General features: G+C 30.7%; 1 protein-coding gene across 1 annotated transcript in view; it reads right to left on the bottom strand.

Moving 5' to 3' along the window:
- Positions 1-24,231, bottom strand: part of LOC107454399 (regulator of G protein signaling loco) — a 72,011-nt gene that overhangs the window by 41,430 nt on the left and 6,350 nt on the right. Inside the window, exons 2-6 of the mRNA XM_087165715.1 lie at positions 15,867-16,597; positions 14,292-14,387; positions 7,668-7,868; positions 6,317-6,403; positions 3,760-3,906 (exon numbers count right to left, since the gene is read on the bottom strand). Of these exons, the coding sequence (XP_087021841.1) occupies positions 3,760-3,906; positions 6,317-6,403; positions 7,668-7,868; positions 14,292-14,387; positions 15,867-16,597 (1,262 nt within the window). The remainder of the gene's footprint in view (positions 1-3,759; positions 3,907-6,316; positions 6,404-7,667; positions 7,869-14,291; positions 14,388-15,866; positions 16,598-24,231) is intronic.

Here is a 24,231-nt window from a genome sequence, read left to right as displayed (position 1 = left end):
CATTAGCTGATGGTGTGACCCAATCTAGAGAAACTTTGTCAGCTGTACTGCCAGTAACTATTGAAGGTAGAATTATTGAAACAGAATTTATAGTTTTACCTGAAGCTAAAGGTAACAGAACCTTGATGGGTATAAATTTTTTAAAGAAGGCTAATATAGTATTAGCAGCATCAACCAAGTCTTGGTATTTTGGTGATAATCCTAAGAAAAGGTATTCACTAGTTGAGGATTGCGAATCCACTGAACGCATTCCTGTAGCGAAGGTTGAAATTAACCCATTTGCTTTGCGTAAAGATGAAGGAAAAGGTCTTACGCCTGATCAAAGAAATCAAATTAATGCTCTTCTTAAAAAGTATGAAAGATGCTTTCAACTAGGGGGAGAAGTTACTCCATTCGCCGAACATCGTATTGAGACGGGAAATAATCCTCCTGTTGCAACGCCACCATACAGAATGACGCCTGTTAAAAAAGAAATTCTCAGGAAAGAACTAGACAATCTCTTGGCTCAAGGTGTCATTGAAGAATGCGAGTCGCCGTACGCTTCACCTGTGGTTCTTGTGCCTAAACCGGATGGTAGCATGAGGTTATGTATTGATTACCGCAAACTTAATTCCCTCACTGTACCAGATACATATCCTTTACCATTAATGGATGAATTATTGCATGAAGCTAAGCATACACCTTATATGTCAACATTAGACCTTAGATCTGGTTATCACCAAATTGCAGTTTATCCACCAGATCAGGATAAAACAGCATTTGTTTATCCCTATGGAACTTTCCGGTACTTAAGGATGCCGTTTGGTCTACGAAATGCTCCAGCCACATTGCAAAGGTTGATTGATCGTTTCAGAAGAGGCTTGAAGGATATATTAGCTTTATCTTATCTTGATGACATCTTTGTTTTCTCGGACACTTTTGAGAACCATCTCTCCGATCTTCAGGCAGTGTTTGAGAGGCTCATCGAATTTAAACTGAATGCTAAACGAGAGAAATGCCACTTTGCTTGCGAAAAAGTAAAGTACTTGGGACACTGGATAACGCCTAATGGATTAGAACTTGATCCTGCTAAAGTGGAAGCTATAAACAATATACCCCAACCGAAAAATGTAAAGCAAGTGCAATCCTTTTTACAATCTTGCTCGTGGTATCGACGTTTTATTCCGAACTTTGCTGATATTTCGCGGCCACTCAGTAATCTAACAAAGAAGAGAACCAGTTGGAATTGGGGAAAAGCAGAACAACAAGCTTTTGAAACTCTCAAGAAATGTCTTGTTACTCCTCCAGTATTGAAACAAGCTGATTGTAAGAAACCATTCATCTTAAGAACTGATGCTAGTAACTATGCCTTAGGAGCAGTGCTTTTACAAGGAGAGGATAAGACAAATGAACATCCTATAGAATATGCCAGTCGACTTCTCACAGCAGCTGAAAGAAATTACTCAACCACAGAAAGAGAAGCATTAGCTGTCGTGTGGGCGCTTGATAAATTCCGCGGTTATATAGAAGACCAAGAAATCACTGTGGCGACGGACCATCAACCATTAAAGTGGTTGATGAATCTAAAGTCACCGTCTGGAAGATTAGCCCGCTGGTCTTTGAAAATTCAATCTTATAACCTAAAGATCGAATATTTTCCTGGAAAATCGAATGTAGTAGCTGATATGTTGTCTCGACCTGTCTGTGATACTAAAGTAAACAATACAGAAATCTGTAATTTTGTGAGCGTAGATATGCCATCTAGAAGTCCTGCTAGCATTCGTGATGCTCAGCTAAAGGATGAAAATATTAAGAAAAAAATCGAATGTTTTGAAAATAATAAGAAGGATGAAGATTTTGTGAACTGGTCAGATAGAGGATATTTGATGAATCAAGGGATACTCTATAGATATGCCCCAGACTCCGATGCAGAAGAAGCTCAACTTGTAATACCTTCCCAAGAAAGAGAAACTATCATGAAATTGCATCACGATTCTCCTACTGCTGGTCATTTTGGAGAGAAAGGAACTTACCAACGTATTTCTCAGAGATACTATTGGACCGGCATGAGATCTTATATTGAAAATTATGTCAAGAAATGTCCTGAATGCTGTCGTTTCAAAGCAACCAATCAAAAACCTGCTGGACTCTTAAGAACTCCAGCGTACGCTCAACGATTCGAGACTTTGAGTATAGATTTATTTGGACCGTTACCAGAAAGTAAAGAAGGCCACAAGTGGATCTTTATTATTGAAGATTGCGCAACTAAATGGGTGGAACTGTTTTCTCTTGTCTCAGCCACTGCACATGAGTGTGCAACTAAACTTATTGAAGAAGTTTTCCTGAGGTACGGAATCCCAAGGAAATTAATTAGTGATAATGGCCCACAATTTGTTAGTGCTGTGCTGCAACAGGTTTGTTGTACACTGGACATTGATCAAATCCTAACTCCACTTTACCATCCACAAGCAAATCCAGTCGAAAGAAAAAATCGAGACTTAAAACCTCGTCTTGCTATCCTTGTGGGAGATTCACATGATTCTTGGTCTGAAAAACTACCAAGCATTCGTTTCGCTCTTAATTCTTCTAAATCAGATACAACTGGACATACTGCTGCATATTTGCAGTTTGGGCGTGAATTGAGGGCAATTGATGATGTAGCCTACGATCTAAAAGCTGTTCTGGACAATGATAACTTTGTTCCGGAAATTACGCCGTACTTGAAGAGATTGGCCTCAATCTCTAAGACTGTTAAGGAACGCGTTGAAATGAAACAGGACCAGAGAAAGACTTATTATGACCGGAACCGTAAAAAACTGTATTTTACTCCTGGCCAAAAAGTTTGGGTTGTTTTACATCCAATTAGCAGAGCTCACAACAAAAAAACAGCAAAATTTATGCCAAAACGAGACGGCCCTTATGTGATCCTAACTCAACGATCACCAATTTCATACGAGGTGGCCAGTTTGGACAATCCTAACACACCTTTAGGAACTTACCATGTTTCAGCATTAAGACCGTTCATTGAAATGGCGACTACTCCAATTGCTCCTCTGCGAAAAAGAGGAAGACCGAAGAAAAATGCTGTTTTAAATGCGAGACGCTAATTAAAACAGAGGGGGAGGATGTAATGCCTGGTTTGCCCGAAAGAGGGAGCTAGGGAAAACTTCACCCATAATCCTCTCGGATTTTCCTGTAGAACGTTTTGTTTACAAGTAGATGTGTACATGTAGTACGAAAATGTTGTTTGATATTTGTTAGTGTTGTGTTTGTATTTTTTATATTAATTAAAATGTTTGAAAAATAACATAGAGAGCTAGCCTGGTTTATTATATCGGGATATTTTAAGGAAAATGGAAACATTTTGCACAAAATTACATAACTTGTTTAGCCAAAGAAAATTTCACACACATTAAAGGCCCCAAGTATTCAAGCGCTCTCCTGACTAGCGTATTAGACCCTATATTTCAGATTGTGGCAAACTTCACACATTTTGATAATCAAATATCTTAATCAGCCCCCCCCCCAAAAAAAAAGTAATGTATATATATGCATATATCAGTCTGTGTGCGTGTGTGTCTTTGTAACTAATTTTATATCGTAAATCAGAGTTGTAACTAGCTTTTAGAATGGCACTTAGTAAATGATAATTATTTACTCATTAGAACAAAAGTTATTAAGAGTACTTTTTCCCCCTTCTTTCTCATTGCACATAAAGCATTATTATTTGTTATTGGTTGAGACAAACATAAAAATAGATTAATAAAAAAACAGTTATACTTGTTTTTGAGCTGGTAAAAATAAATCAGGAGTAGGTGCCTTTAAATTTTCTTGTGCAACTTGCCGAGCATGACTATCTACATTAACAGGCTCTTGAGCTCCTATACATAAATGCTTGTTGTATATATCTTCGGCCATCTCAGACATCTAAAAAGAAAATTTTTAAAAATAAAACATGCAATTTGATCAAATGCTTTTTTCACAATGCAAACAATTTGTATTTGTTATTAAAAAATTTCATAAAAGGGATTTTCTTTTACCAAATAAGTTGTTGGATAATCCTGATAATTCTAGGTATGAAATGTTTCACTGTATATTAGATTGGATAAAAAAAAAAAAAGTTTAAGTATCTCAAATCTTCTAGCGGTAGTGCAGGAAACTTGTCAACTACTATCAGAGCAAAATCTTATAACTCTAAATTAATATCTTCTGTTGCCTCCATGAACCAAAAAATGCACAAATTAATGCTAAAAATGTCTAAATTCAAAAACTAATGAAAAATCACAATATTTCATTGCTTAGCTTGTGATAGCACTTAAAAATTACTATTTTTTAACAACAATATTAGCAAAAAATTCTAAACAATTGCATTAATATTATGCAGCTGTGAATTTATTTTCTAAAAAAATTGTATTTAATATTCAATTTCATTACTGTTGACAGAACAAAAGAAATTCACACAACTTATTCACACACAAAAAAAAAATTTTTTTTTTTGGTTAATGGCGGACGCTGGGGTCTATTTCCCATTAGCCTCAGAAATGCCAGAACTGCTACTCTCTTCGCGTTACCCAGTGGGCCTATGGCCCACGGTGAAGCAGTGTCGCCCACGTCACACAACCACATACCTGTTTATAGGGCAGGTCACATTCACACAGAAGAAAGGACATAGAACACAGAGAGAGAGAAAGAAACATCCCTAATTCGGCACTTAATCCAACCTTAAAAATTTTTTTAAAATATTTATTGATAAGAGGGAAAAAAATCAGTTATATTCTCTTTTCATTTGGAATTTTATTCTGTTGAAATAAGTAACTTCATTTTATCTTTAAAAAATAAAAAAAAAGCATGAAAAAAAAATAATAAATCCATGTCAAACGAAACATCTATTCCTAAAGTAGTTTGAAATAAAGTGAAAGGGAAAAGTAAAAACAACTGCATTTCCAATGAACAAAATAAATAAATGCAAGTTGGAAGAAACTGATCAATCAATCTTGACAGCTGTGCTTGTGCTCCACTGGTTTGTCTCCACATTTCCCTCTCTTGTTTGACCATAAATTGGCCACACCCAGTTAACATTGAAAGTACCACATCATGGGGTACAAATCAATTCTATCTCTTTTGCGGTTTTTTTAATTCAATTTATTTATTTTTTATTTTGCGGCTTTTTTTATTAGTTATTAACTGTTAATTTTTTTTGCTAATAGTTAGTTTTTTTTATTGTTATTAGCTTGTTTTTTGCAGATATTCATTGTTAATCTCTTAGCATTGTTACTTTTTTGTAGTTCCTTGTTAGCTTTCTTTTCCCCTTAGGTGAGGGTCTTTCATTAAAACAAAATATTATCTAAAAGAAAAAACAAGAACAATAATCTTGCTCCAAAGAAGAAACGATTATTTCTTCTTGATTATATTATATAGATTATTATTTTAATTATTAAAATTTTTAAGATGGGACAGTTTTAAATTCACCCCATCATAATCTCCGATTAAAACTTATCTAAATTTATTGGTTTTTCTGAAATTAACGATATAATTGAATTATAATACATGGGTGCAAGATTGGAATTTCCGAAAGAGATCTGAAATTCGGCAAATTTCGAAATACGCATTTTCGTCGGTCCTGTGAGTGCCGGACTTGGGATCCTATACTGTACCATAAAGCTATAAATTTTAAGATTCAAGAACATCATCTGTATTGGATTCAATAATATTAGATGTGTCATCATACATATCCCACTATGCAATGGATTCTACTTTATCCTCTTCTACTGAGTCCGACAAAAAATCATCGCCCCCATTCAAAGAATTGGAACTTCCACATTTTTTAAAAAAATTATACAATAACATTTGAGACCCTATTTCACCAAGCCTCTAATATCATTTGACGAATAACTTCTATAAGAAAAATAATGGAAAAATCAATAATGGTAGACTTGTAGACCACATACCAGAAACTTGCAATTGAAAATAGGGTGGTCAACTTAAACACCAGGATATGCGGTAATTATTAAAAAGTTTCATGTTGATAAATGAGTTTAAATTAGTTATAATATAAAACTGAACTAAATGAGAAATTCACAGTATAAAAGCTTGTGAGTTTTGAATATTGTTACACAAAATAAATAAATAAAATAAAATTTAACTGACAAACTGTATGAAAACTTTTAAGTAAAAATAAATTTTTTTTCTCACTACTTTAATAAGTTAACAGTCTGAAATAACATTTCTACTGTAAAGGTACACAACAATAATAACAAGAGCTTTAAAAAAAAGACTCAGCTCTAAACATTGGAGCAACATAAAAAAGATAAGATAGTAATTCATGAAAAAAAATTACCAGTAATTCATCTTTTAACTGACGATATCTTTCGCAAGCTATCCAGAAAGTTATATTTTCCTGACTGAATTCCTTTTTTAAAAATTCCTAAAAAATAAAGATAATTTAAAAGAAGATTTCATCCAACATTCAAAAAAGAAAACTAAATTGTTGAAAAACTCTATGTTTCAATTATAATGCCATTCAACTTTTTAAAAAAAGAAATAAATAAAACCGTACTCAATTAACAGGGGTGATTGTGAGCCCAAGTCAAAATTCCGGAAAATTTCTTGAGTAAAAAAAAAAAGAAGTTTAAACCGAAAAATTAGAAAAAAAATTTAAGCAAGGTTTTTTTCCTTTTTCTCAATACTTCTTAGTTTACATAAAATATATTTAAAATTTCACACATACCTATGATGACCTGGAGAAGTAATTGAAATTTACAAATATGTCTTTCTTTCCTGAGTTTATGATTATAATAACTATTCACTGATAAAAAATGAATATTAATCTTGAATATAAGCTTACAAAGTATCTCTCTGGCTCTCCCTTACAAACAAATAAAATAAACTGTTTTTAAGTTCCACCTTTGAAGATTTGATTTCCGGAAACTTTTGTGATCAATGATTTTTTGAAACGTCTGAACCTTTGATCTCCGGAAACTTCCAAATGACTGTTAGCGAAAAATCTGGAAATCCGGATTTTTTCTGGAGCACAATCAGCCCTGAATTAAACTATATAGAAATATTTCAAAAAATAGATAACTATTAATAAATAATTACTTTCATCAGCGGATAAATTCATAATATTTAGACCTTCTCACCAATCCTTTTCACTAAATATTGCTTTAATTCACAATACCAATTACAAAACATACAAATTAAAAATTAAATTTCTTTTATATAAGGAAAATAATCAAAAATTGTAGTGCTAAATGTTTCTTCTCTCATAATAAAATACTATTAAATGAAAAAACATAAAATCTGCAAATTTTCCAGAATTGCTTAAGGAACATTTCGATATGAAAATGTTATTTGTGCAAACATTTATCGTTATAAGCTTTTTTATGAGAAAGTTGAAGATTTTTTATGACATGTCTATGACAGGAAGTATAGTGAAATCTTAAAAGCTGAATTAGTAATAGCCAGTAGTCAATAGCAAAGTCTCTTTGTAATACAAAAAAAAAAAAAAAAAAAGAATAAAGCAATTTACTAACAACTTGAACCTACTCACAAAAATATAAAAATGGTATTAACTAATAAAAAGGCATTTGTAATTTCAAAAATCTAATTATTCAAAAAAAAAAAAAAAAAAAAAACTTCATTTAATAACCAAAAAGTTCCTAGAGATTAAAAGAGTTCTAAAATATTACACTAAAAGTGTGCAATCCTGCGGGATCTTCAAGTAGAAAATTAAATCCAGCTGCCCAACTCCCAACTCTACCAACGTCAATAGGACGCTCAGAAGCGCAACTACTACGATGGGAAGTATCACTTAAACGATCTAAAGCCATCAAACTACTTGAAGTTGAAACTTTACCACTAGCTATTTCACCATCAGAAACAGTGCCAGCCTAAAAGTAAAAGAAATTTTTAAAAATATTTATATCATTTCTGAAACTTTGCTTAACCCATTTCAGGCAAAGGATAGAAATTTTTTTAAATGTGGTATTATTTTCATTGAAATATGTTTTAATTACATTCATTAAGATAAAAAATAAGTTTCTTGCATGAAAAATAATATTTTATTTAAGAAACAAAATGGTGCATGTACGCACCATTGGCCGAATCAATGAGCAAATCGTTTAGTTCAACACTTATATTTTTAATGGAAACAATAGAAGCATTTTGAAGGCAAATGGACTTTGCATTTGATGCATAAATTAATCGTGTGGTTTTTGTACACTTTACATCATCTGCTGGCTTTTTTTTCTCCATGCCAATTTATTGTATGTCCGATTCTATCAGTCCATACTTCTATTAGTAGAGCTGCGTTTGATGGGCAACCTTTCTTTGAATGGGTAACTTGTAATGAACTTTCCCCAGATGGATTGTTCTTGGATTCAGATTATAATTGGGCAATAGCTATATAAGTTCTATAGTCTATAAGTGATACTTTTGAGCTAGTTAAAATTCTACGAGCTTCCAGAAATTTACTATAACACTATCAATGATGTTTGTAAATAATGACCACCATCGTTTCTTACCTTGAATCTTAATGCGGTATTTAGCTATGGCATTCTCAAGTAGGTCTACACCGCCCACATGCTTATTGCAATCCAAAATAACATTGAGTTGTGAAATCACAACTTCTTTTCTTGAGCCGTGATGGCTCAAGGGATAGAGCAATGGCCTTCCAAAGAGGCGAATCCGGTTCGAATCCTGGTGATGGCTGGTTGATGCGAATCCTCATCCGTCTGTGCTGACAAAATATCCTCAGTGGTAGATGGATCATGGGTTAGAGTCCCTTTGCTGTTCAGCTAACCGTGGGAGGTTCTCATGGTTTTCCTCTCCATGTAACGCAAATGCGGGTTAGTTCGATCAAAAAGTCCTTCACAAAGGAAAATTTCTCCCAATATTTGATGCAGGAATTCATTTGTCTTCCGAGTTGGGTTCAAAATTACAAGGCTACGGAGTTGAATATTAGAAGTCGTAAACCCTAAAATTAGGCTAGCAGTTCAACAGCGATTATATATATATATATATATACATAAAATAAAAAAACTTCTTTACTTTCTTTGCGACTGCATCATTTAGCATTTACAAAGGGCAAAATGGTACCGCTATTAGTAACATTTGTAACCACAGCATTGTCTAATCATTTAATTGCACATGTTTATGTATTCTTGCTGAATGCCATATCGTAGGGACCACGATGTTTTCTTTTTTCTTCTTCATATTTGTGTAGTCATCCAATATACAACCACCTATGAGATTTTCGTGAGCTGTGCCAGATGCAAAGAAACCCTTTTCTTTCACAAAAACAAATAAACTATAGGAAAAGAAAAAGTTATCAAAACTTATATTTTTCCATCTCAGGTATTTAAACAATGCTAAGTAACTTCAGAACAGCGCTTGTTCCTTATGGTATATTTTGCCGAACACTTAGTCTCAGCACAATAAATCTCTGATAAAAATAAAAACTGAACAATAAAACTCTGAATATGCAACAAAACTTCAATAAAACTCAGAAACCTTGTATAAAAAGTGGGTTTTCCAATTTCGTCTATTTCTCATGGATTCGGCCAATGGTGCGTTAACGCACCATTAAATTTGAATGAAAAAATTTTAAGTTTTTTATGAAATTTGCTTCATTTTAATTTTATTTTCAGAACTTACAGCTTTAACTCATTATAAAAAATCTCAAGTGAAATAATTATACAGTTTAAAAAAATTGATTTTTTCAATGACGTTTGAAGTTCGAAAATTAGCGTGTTTTGAAAATTTCTCAACAGAAATTATTTACTCCAATTGAATTACAAATATTTTATAGATGTCTTAAGAACACTTTAAAACAACAGAAAAATAAAATTATTGAAAAATATTCGCCACGGTGTTAATAAAAAATTATTTATTAAAATGGTGCGTTTATGTACCATTGGCCGAAAATGGGTTAATAATAATTCAATAACACATAATAAAAATATAGAAGTATTAGGATTTTATTTATTTAAATCATATTTTTTTTTTCTAAAATGAATTATAAAATGCATATAATTTATTAAATGTTTTAAAATTATTATATCTTTAATTTAGCATACATAATTGAAACATATTTTAGCTGAAATTTATACAACTAATAGCTGACTCACTAAACAGAAAAGACTAAATTGTTTCATTGTCTTTAAGCAATTTCTGCATGAATTCAGATTATATAATTGTACAAGAAAATATACTACAGTATTATATTAAAATTATCCTCCTCACTGATTGACTAATTTTTGTCTTGCCCTTATCCTACTTAGTTTTTTTTATTTTTCTTTTATTTCCAATGGCAGACATGAAAGACAAATTTGTAGCTGAGAACAATATAAGGGAGGAACAAAAAACGGAAACAAGAGCTACAAAAAGAAAGTCTATAGGTCTGTAATAATGCATCTCTCCCGCCAATAACGTTCCCACAAGGGTCCAAGAGGAAATGCAGGGCAACATCTCAGATGGTTAGCGTTCATTTCTTCTTGCAGGTTACATAATGGACAAAAGGGGCTTGAAAAGATTTTGATTCTGTACAGATGTTTTGATCCTACTTAGTTATTCATAATAATAATAAATTTAAAAAATTTATAACTACAAGTAGGTATACATTGATATTTAATGGCATTAAAAAATTCAAAATCTAAGCTATGAATGAAGCTTGTATGAACTTTGTATTGATTGAACTAAGTTAAAATTAAATTGCCAGTCAACTTTAATGTGCTTACAAGAGCAAAGAAAACAGGTTAACTCTTCTAAATAATAATAAATAAAAAAAATTTAAAAAAAAAAAAAAAAAAACGCAGATTTGAGCATTTTAGAAGAAAAAAAAGTAAAATGCAGTATTGTGTTTTTAAAGTAAGTGCAGTCAGACCTCGATATAAGGTAACTTTTCAAATCCCGGCTCACTGAATAGGAATTCTTTGTTACAGATTATAGAATATATGGTTAAGTTTTAAAAATCGTTATCGCTTATAAGGTCATTTTTATCTGAGGCGAGGGAAGCTCTTTTCTAACAAAAGCCTATTTACCTTCGTTACAAGGCAATTAGCCCTCTCAAGTTCTAGGAAAATGTTGCAGCCAACAAACACACCTGGACCTGGAGAGAATCCCCCCCCCCCCCGCCTTCGCTGCGAGTAATTGCTTCTCCCTATCCACACTTCCAGGGAGGGGGAGTTCGGCATTCGGACGAGGACAAAAGACAAGTTTTCCCATTGTGTCGTGTTACCATTTGCTGACCAGACCAGAGGAACGAATTTCATTCAAACCTCTCTCATCGTATCATCATGCTAGCAAAGAGAGCGCTGAAGATTTTTAAAATTTAAATTTATAGGAAGCACGTTTTGTCGAAGAACGTCGTACACAACGCAATACCCTAAATAATATTGTCTTCTCATCGAAATGGAAATGGGAAAAGAAAAAGGATGAATTTTTCCCCTTATGAGAAAATTGAAGAAGCCATTCTCCGATGGATGAAAATTAAAAATTGAAAGAGCACAAAATATGCTGATATTGTGTTCAGTAATGAAGCTCTGCAAATAGAGCTCTGAAAATCTTAATTTTATGGTCAGCAATGGATGGATTCAGAGATTTAAAGTAAGACATGATTTAACTTTCAAGACAGTAAGCGGTGAAGCTGGAGGTGTTGACGGAACTGTTTTGAATGAGTGAAAGAAATCTGTGTTAGAAGATGACATTTTGAAACGGTATAAGCCATGCGATCTATTCAACATCAATGAATGTGGTCTTTTTTTTCCAAGTCTTACCTGAAAAAACTTTAGCGTTAAAAAATGAAAAATTTGCAGGTGGCAAGAAAAGTAAAGAAAGACTTACAGTATTTTTAGGGGCCAATATGGATGGCTCTGAAAAATTGAGACCTATTGTTATTGGTAAATTCCAAAAGCCAAGTTGCTTTAAAAATTTGAAATCTATACCCGTGGACTACGACATTAACAAAAAAGCGTGGATGACCGTAACCATTTGGGAGAAAACAATGCGGCGCTTAGACAGGCAGTTTGTGAAGAAGAAGCGAAAAGTTTTTTCATAGCAGACAATTGCACAGCTCATACCAACATCACAGTTAGCCTCAATTGAGCTTGTTTTCTCGCCTCCCTATGTGACCACCGTTCTCCAACCATTGGATGAAGGAGTTATCCAAATCCTAAAAGTGAATTATCGTAAGCTCCTCCTGAAGGACTTTATCGCTGCCATTGACCAAAAAAAGGAGCTTCACATTACTGTCTTGGATGCCATTTTCTATGTGTACAAAAGTTGGAACATGAAATCCACCACATGCATAGCAAATTGTTTTCGTCATGCTGGTTTTGTGAGTTCTCTGAATATCGTTGATGACAAAACCGAAGAAGACAATATTCCTCAACCTGTTCTGATGGAAGATTTGAAAAATTGTGGCTATGCCATTGAAGGAGAGGCTGAATATGGTTTGATTGATGAGGAAATTGACACTACTTCTGAAGCAACAATTTCTGAAATTGTTTCACACGTTGTGGACAGTGAGGACAATGTCAGTAATTCTGAGACTGTAGCTGTAACCCAAATGGAAGCTTTCTATGCAATAAATGCCCTATGAAATTTTTTTACAAACCAAGAGGGAGCTGAGGAACATTTTGAGAAGTTACAAAATCTAGAAAACATTGTTTGAAAAATGAAACCAAAAGAGAGACAGACCTGCATAAATGATTATTTTAAACAAGGTAAGATGTAATGTATGTAAGTGTTACGGCCAAAGCCCGAAGTCGGCGAATTCGCGATCTGGCCGGCCAGATCGCGGATTGGCCAAGAACGCTATAAATTAGCTGGCCAAAGTCCGAAATTTTTCTTGATTTCGGGAACTGGCCGGCCGGATCGCGAATTGGCCGCGGATGGCTGGCCAAAGTCCGAAATTGTTCTTGATTTCAGGAATTGGGACAAATCGCGAATTAGCATGGGAAGATCAGCCAAAGTTGGAAGAAAAATTCATTATACCAGGCAAACCGGGCAAATGTATACCGGGCAGGGGCACTTGACCTTAAAAAAACATCAGTGTAGGATATACCGGGCAGTTGCACTTGACCTTAAAAAAACATCAGTGTAGGATATACCGGAAAAATTTATACCGGGCAGAGGCACTTGACCTTAAAAAAAACATCAGTATAGGATATACTGGGCAAATGTATACCGGGCAGTGGCACTGAACCTTAAAAAAACATCAGTGTAGGGTATACCGGGCAGTGGCACTTAACAAGACCTAGTATGACAAGACCTTTGGTATGCATGACAATTAAATAGACAATTTAATAATGATTATTAAATTAATGATTATTTAATAGACAATTTAAAAACTTCTATTTTTTATATTTTTAAATTAGAAGATTTATAAGAATTATTTATATATAATTATAGAAGGCCGCCAAAGTAAAACATTCACTGATTGTTTCAATTATTTCAGACTTTGGCCAGCCATCCTCGGCCACTTTGCGATTTGGCCGGCCTTCGGGCTTTGGCCGTAACATATGCACACTTTGAGGAAATTTGTAAAAAGTTTTATTTCAAATTTAAAAAAATTTTAAAAATCTAACTTTCTTTAATTCTTTACTAATTCTATTAAAATTTATTGACTTTCGTTCGTTTTCGTCCGATCGTTTTCGTTTGTATTATTATTTTTAAAAAATCATAATATGTACTATTTACGTGCTTAGTTACGAACTGCTAATGAATCGGTTAAAAGCTCACCCCGCTAATAAGGTCACTTCAGGTCACTGCAACATCACTGCATAGGTAATAAGGTCACTGCAGTTATAACAAAGAATGGATTAATAATTTTTTTTTCAAAACTGCTGGAATAATAAACTTAATTTAAAACTTATTTTTTAAATTATTATTTAACAAAAAGATTGGATGAAGGGGAAACATAAAACAGCATAAGCCTATTTTGAAGAAAAATTAAAAATATTAACAAATCCAGAGTAATTATTTCCAAATTAGCATTTATCTAATGAGAATACAACAAAATGCAAGAAAATTAATATTACATATCGAATAAAAACCATTTTATGCCTTTTTTAAAGGATTTTTTCTTCCAACCAAAAAATTGGAAAATTGAAGATTTCAAAATTTTGAATTTTTTTAAGTCCATTAATATGAATTATTGATAAGTAATTGTATGAAAAAAGAAAATCAGTTTAGCAACAGAAACTAGATATCCACAGTTACACTTTAATACAGCAGTAAAATATTGAAGGTGCTTAAAAATGAAATGTAAAAAACAAAGAATAATAAAAAATAAAAATAAGAGGTAAACTCACATCATGAGTACTTCTATGAGGATTTCGCTTGCGTCCCAAATGTCTTCGAAGAGATGATGTCATTCCCCATTTTCTACTGGATTCATTATGTTCAATCTAAGCCAGTAAAAATTTAAAAAAAAAAAATACTGGGCAAAAATAATAAAGCTGTTTACAAAAAGTTTTTTTTTTTAAACAATATTTGCTATTAAATTAGGTATCTATTATTATGTGAATTATTATTGTTAACTCACTTATTTATGTGTGAGTTATTGTCAGAAATAAAAAACAAAATGAAAAAAAAATTCACATAGATTTTAGGATACAACAAAAATTCAGAGAAACAAATTTATTCATTTAGAAACTCCAATAAGTCACAATTGTATACCTTTAATTTATTTAAAAAGTTAATATTTTTAGCATTTACAATTAAATTATTGTTTTCTAATTTGTAAAATTCTTAAATTTATTTAACAGTAAAAAATTGAAACTTTTTCCTGTTAATGTTCTGTATTATTATTCCTTATTATGTAACAGGAATGCAGGCCATTTTCATTCAAAAAAAAAATTTTTACACTAGTAATTGACTCAGAAGTTTAAATGCAGGGTTCAAAATTAGAAGGTTACAGACCTTAACACTTAAAAACAATAACAACATGGATCAAATAGTCCTTATCGATGGTCAAGTAAAATCTAAATTCTTGAGATTGAGAAGGCTCAATAATTATGTTTAGATGTATGTTTATGTTAGAAGGCTCAATAATTATGTAGCTTTTTACCTTTAATTACAATCACAAATCTATTTTAGTAAGCTTGCAAACTAAATTTATACAGATCTTGTAAGTATTGTGGTGGAATTATGAAAATGATTTTGCAAGTTTTCTTATTTTAGTTGCAACCTAATCATATAGAAACGATAGGATTGGCATATACTAAAATTTCAGTACCAATTGTTTCACGGGTTAAAAAGAAAAATCATCAGTCTATAATCGAACCCCCAAAATGTGCACGGACATTATTTTGTGAATGCATAAATATCCAATTTTAACGATAAATTAATAGCTTTTTAAGGTAAAGGTAATAAAATATAATTAAGATAAATAAATAAAAAACATAAGTATAGATAAATAAATAAAAAAAATTATAAAAAGAAAAATAAAATTTTTATTGAATAAACCCTTAAAATCTTGATGTAATAAATCTTTCTTAAAATGAGATATCACACAAAGGGGTGAAGGAGTTTCTATATAAAAGAGCCCTGCTTCATTTTCTCTTTCAGTGACTGTCAATTTAATCTCAGTGATTGTTTTTCTATTCAATCAAATTAAAAAAAGAAACAAAGATAAGATTATGTATTAAAAAAAATTTATAAGTTAAACAAATTTAGTCTTAATTTAATAATGATACAATGTAACTAGCAAGAATGTCTCTTCGGCTTAGTCCAAACAAAATGCGTTATTAAATTGTTTGATGCGAATATTGGGTCATTCGACTTCATAGAATAACCAAGATTTTTTCACTGAGTAACAAGCAAATTTTATCTAAAACATTGTTCAAGTTAAGAATTAAGGTGAGTTAAATCATAGAATCACATACCGCAAGAATTTCTGATTCAGAATCTTCTTCTTGAGTAGGAGGATGAACATCTTGACTACTATCTTCTTCTTGCTCTGTCGTATCTTGAGCTTCATGAAACATTAAATGCCTGGATTGAACTTGCAATTCTTCAGTGCTACAAGAAGTACATTCCCAATCTGCAGATGTATTGCAAAACCCCATCTCATCACCAGATTTCAAAGAATAATTGAACCCATATACTTTAGGACTCAATTTATTTGGATTAGATTCAATCAATACTGAATTTTTTGTAGAATCATATAAATCTTTATTTAAACTATTAATATTACACAATCTGATTCTAGCAGCATTTTTATTACTTTTAGAACAGAGGGCAGAATCTTGATTATACTGCATCAGGTTCTGTAAACTATTTTGTGTCATTGACAACTTATTTTGCTCTAAATTATCAGTACTAAAACTACTGCAATTGCTCTCAAACCCCACAGGATCTGGTCTAGCTCTAACTGTAAGACGATCAAATTGGCAACTAGGTGATTTATTATTATTCATTCTCATTTCATGAGCTTGTGAATGATTCATTGACTTTTGAGATAATAAAGGACCATCTTGAGACAATGAAAAAGACTGTAATGGTGACTCAAGCAAGCCAAATACAGGTATTGAAAAAGCCTGTCGATCAAGACTATTTGTACTATATTGGTGATAATTGTCTACTTCTACAACACAGGCACGATCACTTGCATTTCCTGGAACAAAATAAAATCTTAAATGTTATTAAAAATTATAACTTAAAAAGCTTCGATGTAATACATAACACAGTAATGTTCTGTTAACGTGGCTTCATTTAAGATGTATCACATTTAATATATGGGTTTATGCATAGTTTTGATGTTTTTGCTTATTTCTAATAGTAATTAATATTAAAAACAACACTTATTACACTACATTCATTAGATGACGTGGATACATTATTATTTTCATACAGTAATGATCTAAAATTATTTTCACATAGTTAATTACATAGTTTACCTAAAATTTTTAAATTGCAACCGTTATAAAAATAATAATCTTTAATAAATAATAATCAATAATAATAATAATCTTTAATAAATAATAATAACCTTTAATGTAAAAATAATAAAAAACGCCTTATTAAAAAATTTTATCATTTGGTAGCTGACAAAACTGCAAGCAAGCAAAAGCTTAAAAATAAATGTCTCCATTTATGGCTTAGTTACAAAATAAAAGAGATAGATTTAAATCTGTCACTTTCTGGTCATGTGATAAAAAAGCTTTTTGTCAGGCTATCTAGATTATTTCTATATGAGAGAAGGGGGTGAATTTTCTCTGCATAAATTTTTTCCCTCAAATACAGAAAAATCAGGGTTGGTGTTTTAGACATCCTAAATTGGTTTTGGACAGGACATGTGGGTTTTACTCTCTTAAACTGTCCAAAACCGTGAACTCTGATAAAAGGTAAAAATTCTGAAATGTGTAACCATTGTGCACATAATTCATACATTAATAAATATTTGATTTTTTTAATATAATTTGCCTTAACTTATTAAAGGAAAATATAAGTTTTGAATTTCCACAATTCATTGAATAACAAAATTGAATACTTTATCCTTTAAATAAGAATAAATATGCTTTTAATACTGATAAATTATGCATAAGGAAACTATAATATAATATATATAAATATATAATATATTATAATAAATTATACAGGACTAATATCTTTCTGCAAGATACTTTTAATAATAATAAACATGTATGTTACTAATTTAAAATAACGAAGCGCTGTGTTGACAACAAAAAAACTATAGATAATTTTTCTCAATTGAACATGTAATGTTTATTCTAATATTATACATAACATTTTCGCATTTTGTTGGGAGGGGGAGAGGATGCAGAAATTATTTCCTTCGCCTTTTGTAACTAATCAGCACAATAAAAAAAATTATAAATCATTAAATCCATAGAACTTGGCGGAAAAAAAGATCGACAAAATCTTGCGAATTGGACACCTCAAATTGGTGTTTCGTTTCTTGATTTGGCAGTTGTATAAAAATATCTGATTTAAAAACTATGGAGAAATCAATAGCGATAACCGATAAAATTTGATAAAATTATTGCCTTAAAAAGTAAATACTCAAATACACGATTCGAATTTTCCATATTGTTTATCAGGATATTTAAAATCGACGTGAAGATCAAGATCAATAACTGACGAAAATACAATCGAAACAATACATCAATTTGCGATACTATCATCGTATATTGAGCGTGTCAAAAAGTGATTATCTCAATGCATGATTCAAATATAACAGGTAAATTTCAGTCAAAAAGTAAATAAAATTATTATTTTTCTTTTTTTTTACTTTTCAAAACAAAAATCTTTCTGCAAGAACTCTGTAACGTTCTGCGACATTGTCGCAGTGATTATGCCACAGGGAAATAAAGCAATAAAAAAAATAATAATCAACTTTTTAAATAAAACAAAAACTTGTCTTCATTTTGTTTCTTGTTTAAAAATTAACATTTCATTTTTCACAATATGTCTTTTAAATTGCGACAATTTTAATAAAAGGGTTTTGGACAGTTTAGGGCAGTGGTCGGCAAAGTGCGGCTCCAGAGCCGCATGTGGCTCTTTAGCTCCTTAAGTGCGGCTCTGGCGCAAATATCCACGGAAGGAGCAATAATATTTTCATTTAAAAAAAAACTTGGTAAGAAAAAAAATACTTCTTATTTTGATAAATTAAAATTCTTCTATTTCATGGTAGACGTTACGTCTCATCTAAATCAGCTTAATCGTAAACTACAAGGGAAAGGAAACTTAATTTTTTCGACGTTAGAAGAAGTAATAACATTCGAAAACAAATTATCCATTTTTGCTCTGGATTTTGAAAGGGAAACATCGTTTCACTTTCCGAGCCTGCTGAAGCATTGCCAAGAAAATAATTCCTCTGTTGATAAACACCATTTTAAAACAATAATTTTAAATATGAGGGAAGCATTTCTCAGCTGGTTTCAGGAATTTAAAAACAGCAGAGCAACTTTAGCATTTGTCAAAAATCCTCTTAATGCTACGATAACAGAGTTGAAATTTTCTCCTCTTGAAATTGACATTGGTAGCTTTGAAACACAATTGCTGGATTTAAAAAATAAGGAGATACATGGCTCTCTAAATTCGAACGTTTTTGTGTTGAAATGGAAATATTGGAGAAGAAAAAATTTCATCTTAGTTCACAGCACAAGTGGTCTGCTTTGAATGACCTGGAGAAGGAAGACACGATCATTTTCAACGCTTGGAATAAATAGTATTCCTTACTCTTACGATCAGCTGAGAAAGCTTGCGTTTGGTGCTCTTTCCCTTTTGGGTTCTACATATATATGCGAAGAAACTTTTTCAAGTATGAACATTGTCAAGAGTAAACTGAGAAGTCGTCTTATTGATGAGAACTTGGAATCATGCCTAAAATTAAAAACAACAACATACAAACCTGACTTACTCAAACTTTCCAAGGAGATGCAAGCACATTGTTCGCATTAATAAATATTTATTAAGTATGAAATTTAGTTTTATTTAGTATACTACTTATTTAGTGTAATAAAAGTTTACTAAACAAGCAGATTTGGCTCCCAATTTTTTTAAAAATTGCTGTAATGTTCATATTTGGCTCTTTGGCTAATAAGTTTGCCGACCGCTGGTTTAGGGCAAGGGGTTTTGGGCAAGACAGTTTAAACCGTGGATTAATCCATTCTGTCCTAAATCATGCCAACTCTGAGAAAAATGCATTTTTTCCCTAAATTAAGCTTATTCCTTATATTAATCTTAATCCATAAATTCTTTCAAAAAATTTATATTTTTACTTATCAAATTTGCTTTCTGTCACTTAATAATAGAGTTATAAAAAGATGTACAATTTTATTCATTTGTGGCATTTTTAGACAAACTGTCATAATCTTGATATCCATAAAAATTAAATAACTGGATTCTTTTTTAACTTATGCGATAAAAATAAAAAAAAACAGAACTTCAAAAACTGCAATGATTCTTCAAATATCAAAACAATTTATAAATTTTAAAAAAATTCTGAATTTTTTTTAGAATTTCTTTTTTAAAACAAATTAACTGCATTGTTATTTTAACAACTTTAAAATTAATTATTTGATTGAAGAAGAATGGAAAAATATTTATAAAAGAGAATACATAACAATAGGATGAAATCATTGTCAATTCTCTTTTATTTATAAAGCATTAAACTCAACCTATTGCATAAACAGGGGTAATTGTGAGCCCCAAGTTAAAGCTCCGGAAAATTTCTTGAGTTTAAAAAAGAAAGAAAAAGAAAAAAGTTTAAATTGAAAAAAATTTAAACAAGGTTTTTTTTCTTCCTTTTTCTCAATATTTCTTAGTTTACTTATATATTTAAAATTTTACACATACCTATCAGGGGTCTGTTTAGAAGAAATTTGGGTCCCTTCACAAAATAAATTATCTTTTAATCGGACCCTTCACAAATTTGTTTATCTTCATTATTGTTTTGTTAATCGAATAAACCCTTCTCAGGAAGGGGGGGGAAGAAAGACAGATGTAGACGAATTAAATTTTGTCTTCGACAGACGCTTCTTCCTTTATTCGTCCGAAATGAGTATTCTGCGTTCAGCAGTATAGGCCGAATACCAAATATTTATATGTTGCATCGCTAATTTAGTAGCTGCAATTGCTGCTTATTTTTTAAAATTTAATTTTTTTAATTACAATTTTATAGTGTTGAGCATAATCTTGTATGTCTTTACAATTTAAAAACTCATTGAAAAAGTTTTATTTGCAATAACGGACCCCATTTGCAACAATTCACAAAAGCGGACCCTGGTTGAAAGAATGTGACTTAACGTTTATTTTATATTCACAAATTACGAGTCATTTTTTCACAATTTTACAAAAACGGACCTTTCACAAAATGTCTGGACAGACCCCTGCCTATACCATTTAAACATACCTATGATGACCTGGAGAAGTAATTAAAATTTACAAATATGTCTTTCTTTCTTCAGTTTATGATTATAACAACTATTTACCAGAGTTGGCCGTTGATTACAGTGATAGATTACAACTGTAATTGATTACAGATAATTACAGCTATGTAATCAATTACTTGTAATCACGATTCCAAGTAATCAATTACTTGTAATCATGATTACAACTTTCAAAAAATTTTGATTACAGCTGTTATCATGATTAAAATTTTGATTACAGTAATCAATTACTTGCAATCACGATTACAAGTAATCAATTACTTGTAATCGTGATTACAACTTTCAAAAAATTTTGATTACAACTGTAATCATGATTACAATTTTTATTACAGTAATCAATTACTTGTAATCATGATTCCAAGTAATTGCGATTCCAAGTAATCACAACAAAAACGATTACGAGTAGTTATGATTACAAGTAATCAAAATATATGATTACATGTAATCATGATTACATGTGATCGTGATTACTTGTAATCAAACTATACGATTACAAGTTATTACGATTGTATACTATTGTCAAATGTAAGTATTCATGTGTTTACATATTTTCATGTACATAGAATGTACGCACGCATGAACGTACAATTTGCGATTCCCATACATACAATGTATGCACAAACGTTGTTTGTACGTACAATGTTCATAATTATATTGTAATATACTTAATGCAATGCGCATATGCTTAGTACATATAATTATGCATTTATGATACATGTACGCATGTTAGTTTGTACAAAAAGGCAATGTTTTGTATCTTTGGAAACATAGACAATGTATGTATGAACGTATATAAAAATAATGTTTATGCGTTTCCATGCTTTTCTTTTATGTACTTAAGTACATATATTGTATAAATTTATGATAATAGCACGTATATACAATGTACGTATGCATATAAAATTGTACGTATTTACGTACAATATGTAAGAATGTTATTTAAAGGTGCAATATATGCACATAGTTGCGTAAATAAAATGCGTACATGTATACGTGCCAGGGTTGGCAAGATTTTGCCGCAGGTGGAAAAAACCATGGTAAATACCGGTAAAAACCGTCCTGGCAAAAACAGGTTTTTGCCAAGCGAATTGGCAAAAAGTGGCAAAAACCTATATTTTCCAAGGTGAGAGGACAAAAACACATTTTTGGTACAAAATTATTCCCAAAATTGAAATATATACTATAAATATAAATAATTACAAAAAAATAACAAAATTATTATTCCATAATGTAATAATATATCATTTTAGTAGTTTAAAACATTATTGATTGGAAAATTTGCATTCTCTTTTTTCCAGTGAAATGAACTTATTTTAAATCAGGGTTGGAGTTTTTGCCGGCAAAAAGGGGTTTTTGCCAGGACAGTGGCAAAAACCTGGTAAAAACCGGCAAAAACCAAATTATCTAAATTGCTGATTAAATATTATTACAAAATAATTGAAACAAATTTAAATCAATCATAAGGAATAATAATTTTGATACATTACATGAAAAAATTATTTTTAACATATTAATGATTAATATAAGGGTAATAATTTTTAAAAGATTGAAAGTTTTTGATCTCCTTTCATTTTAGAATCCTAAAATATGTTTTTTTACAAATAAATATTATTATTTGTATAATATTATTTATTATAAAAAATTATTATTTGTACAATAATTAACTACACATGTTGATAAGATATTTTATGCTTTAAATTATAGTTATATTAATTTAAAATAAGTTTATTTCACTGGAAAAAAGAGAATAATCACAAATTTTCCAATCAATAATGTTTTAAACTACTAAAATGATATATTATTACATTATCATTTAATTATGGAATAATAATTTTGTTAATTTTTTTGTAACTATTTATATTCATAAAATATATTTCAATTTTAGGAATAATTTTGTATCAAAAATGTGTTTTTGTCCTCTCATCTTGGAAAATATAGGTTTTTGCCACTTTTTGCCAATTTGCTTGGCAAAAACCTGTTTTTGCCAGGACGGTTTTTACCGGTATTTACCATGGTTTTTTCCACCTGCGGCAAAATCATGCCAACCCTGTTTTAAATTAATAAAACTATAATTTAAAGCATAAAATATCTATCAAGATGTGTAGTTAATTATTGCACAAATAATAATTTTTCATAATATAATAAAATTATACAAATAATAATATTTATTTATTTGTAAAAAAACATTTATTTAAGGATTTTAAAATGAAAAGAGGTAAAAAAACTTTCAATGTTTTAAAAATTATTGCCTTTATATTATTAATCTGTTAAAAATAATTTTTTCATGTAATGTATCAAAATTATTATTCCTTATGATTGATTTAAACTTGTTTCAATTATTTTGTAATAATATTTAATCAGCAATTTAGATAATTTGGCTTTTGCCGGTTTTTACCAGTTTTTGCCGGTTTTTACCAGGTTTTTGCCACTGTCCTGGCAAAAACTCCAACCCTGATACGTGCATATTTATATGTACATCGATATATGTGCACGCAAAGTATGTACTTATGTACAACTTACGTATGTACTTGTATAACTGCATACTTTGTCAATACTTATGCGCATGTAATGCATGGATGTACAAAAAAATAGTTATATGCACAATGTACGCATGTACATACAACGTATACATGTATATAACTACAATTAATGAACAAATACATGCGTACATTTAAATATATGCAATTACAATATACACAGACATTGTGCATACCTACATTAAAAAAATTTATATGAGTAAAGTTATTAAAATTTGTTTTAAAATTTATTCTAAGGCATATGAAACACGACCTCATATGTTTTAGAAAGCAAACGATAATTTTATTTTGAATTTCTAAATATTAATTCCACACATAAAATTTACCGTTTTTCTTACCAGTTAAAAAATTTCTATGAATCATGCATTATGTTATAAAAATAAATAAATCTGTATTGTCAAACATTTCATGAAAATACCTGAAAATAATTTTTTATTCTGAGAATTTCAAAATGATACAGAACAATTAAAGCTGAAAACTAATTTTAAATATCGTTTGATTTTGTCATTTAACTTGCTTGAGTCATTAAAAGTTAACTTACATGCATTTTATTTATTGCATTGTACACATATTTAGACATAAATGTAATGTACATATGTATACGTGTAATGTATGTACGCATGTACAATGTATGTACATACATTCATGTATTGTATGTACATACATTCATGTATTGTATGTGCATATATAGTACATATGGATATGCATACATGGAACATACGTGTATTGTACATGTGTGGATACATTCATTGGACATACATACATTGCACCATATGCATAGATAGGGATAGCATACA

This window comes from Parasteatoda tepidariorum, chromosome 6 (genome assembly GCF_982258835.1).
Source record: "Parasteatoda tepidariorum strain Cologne lab strain chromosome 6, Ptep-v5.0, whole genome shotgun sequence".
In the NCBI taxonomy this organism is placed as follows: domain Eukaryota; kingdom Metazoa; phylum Arthropoda; class Arachnida; order Araneae; family Theridiidae; genus Parasteatoda; species Parasteatoda tepidariorum.
The sequence above is the reverse complement of the archived record's forward strand: the minus strand, read 5'-3'. Positions and strand labels throughout refer to the sequence as shown.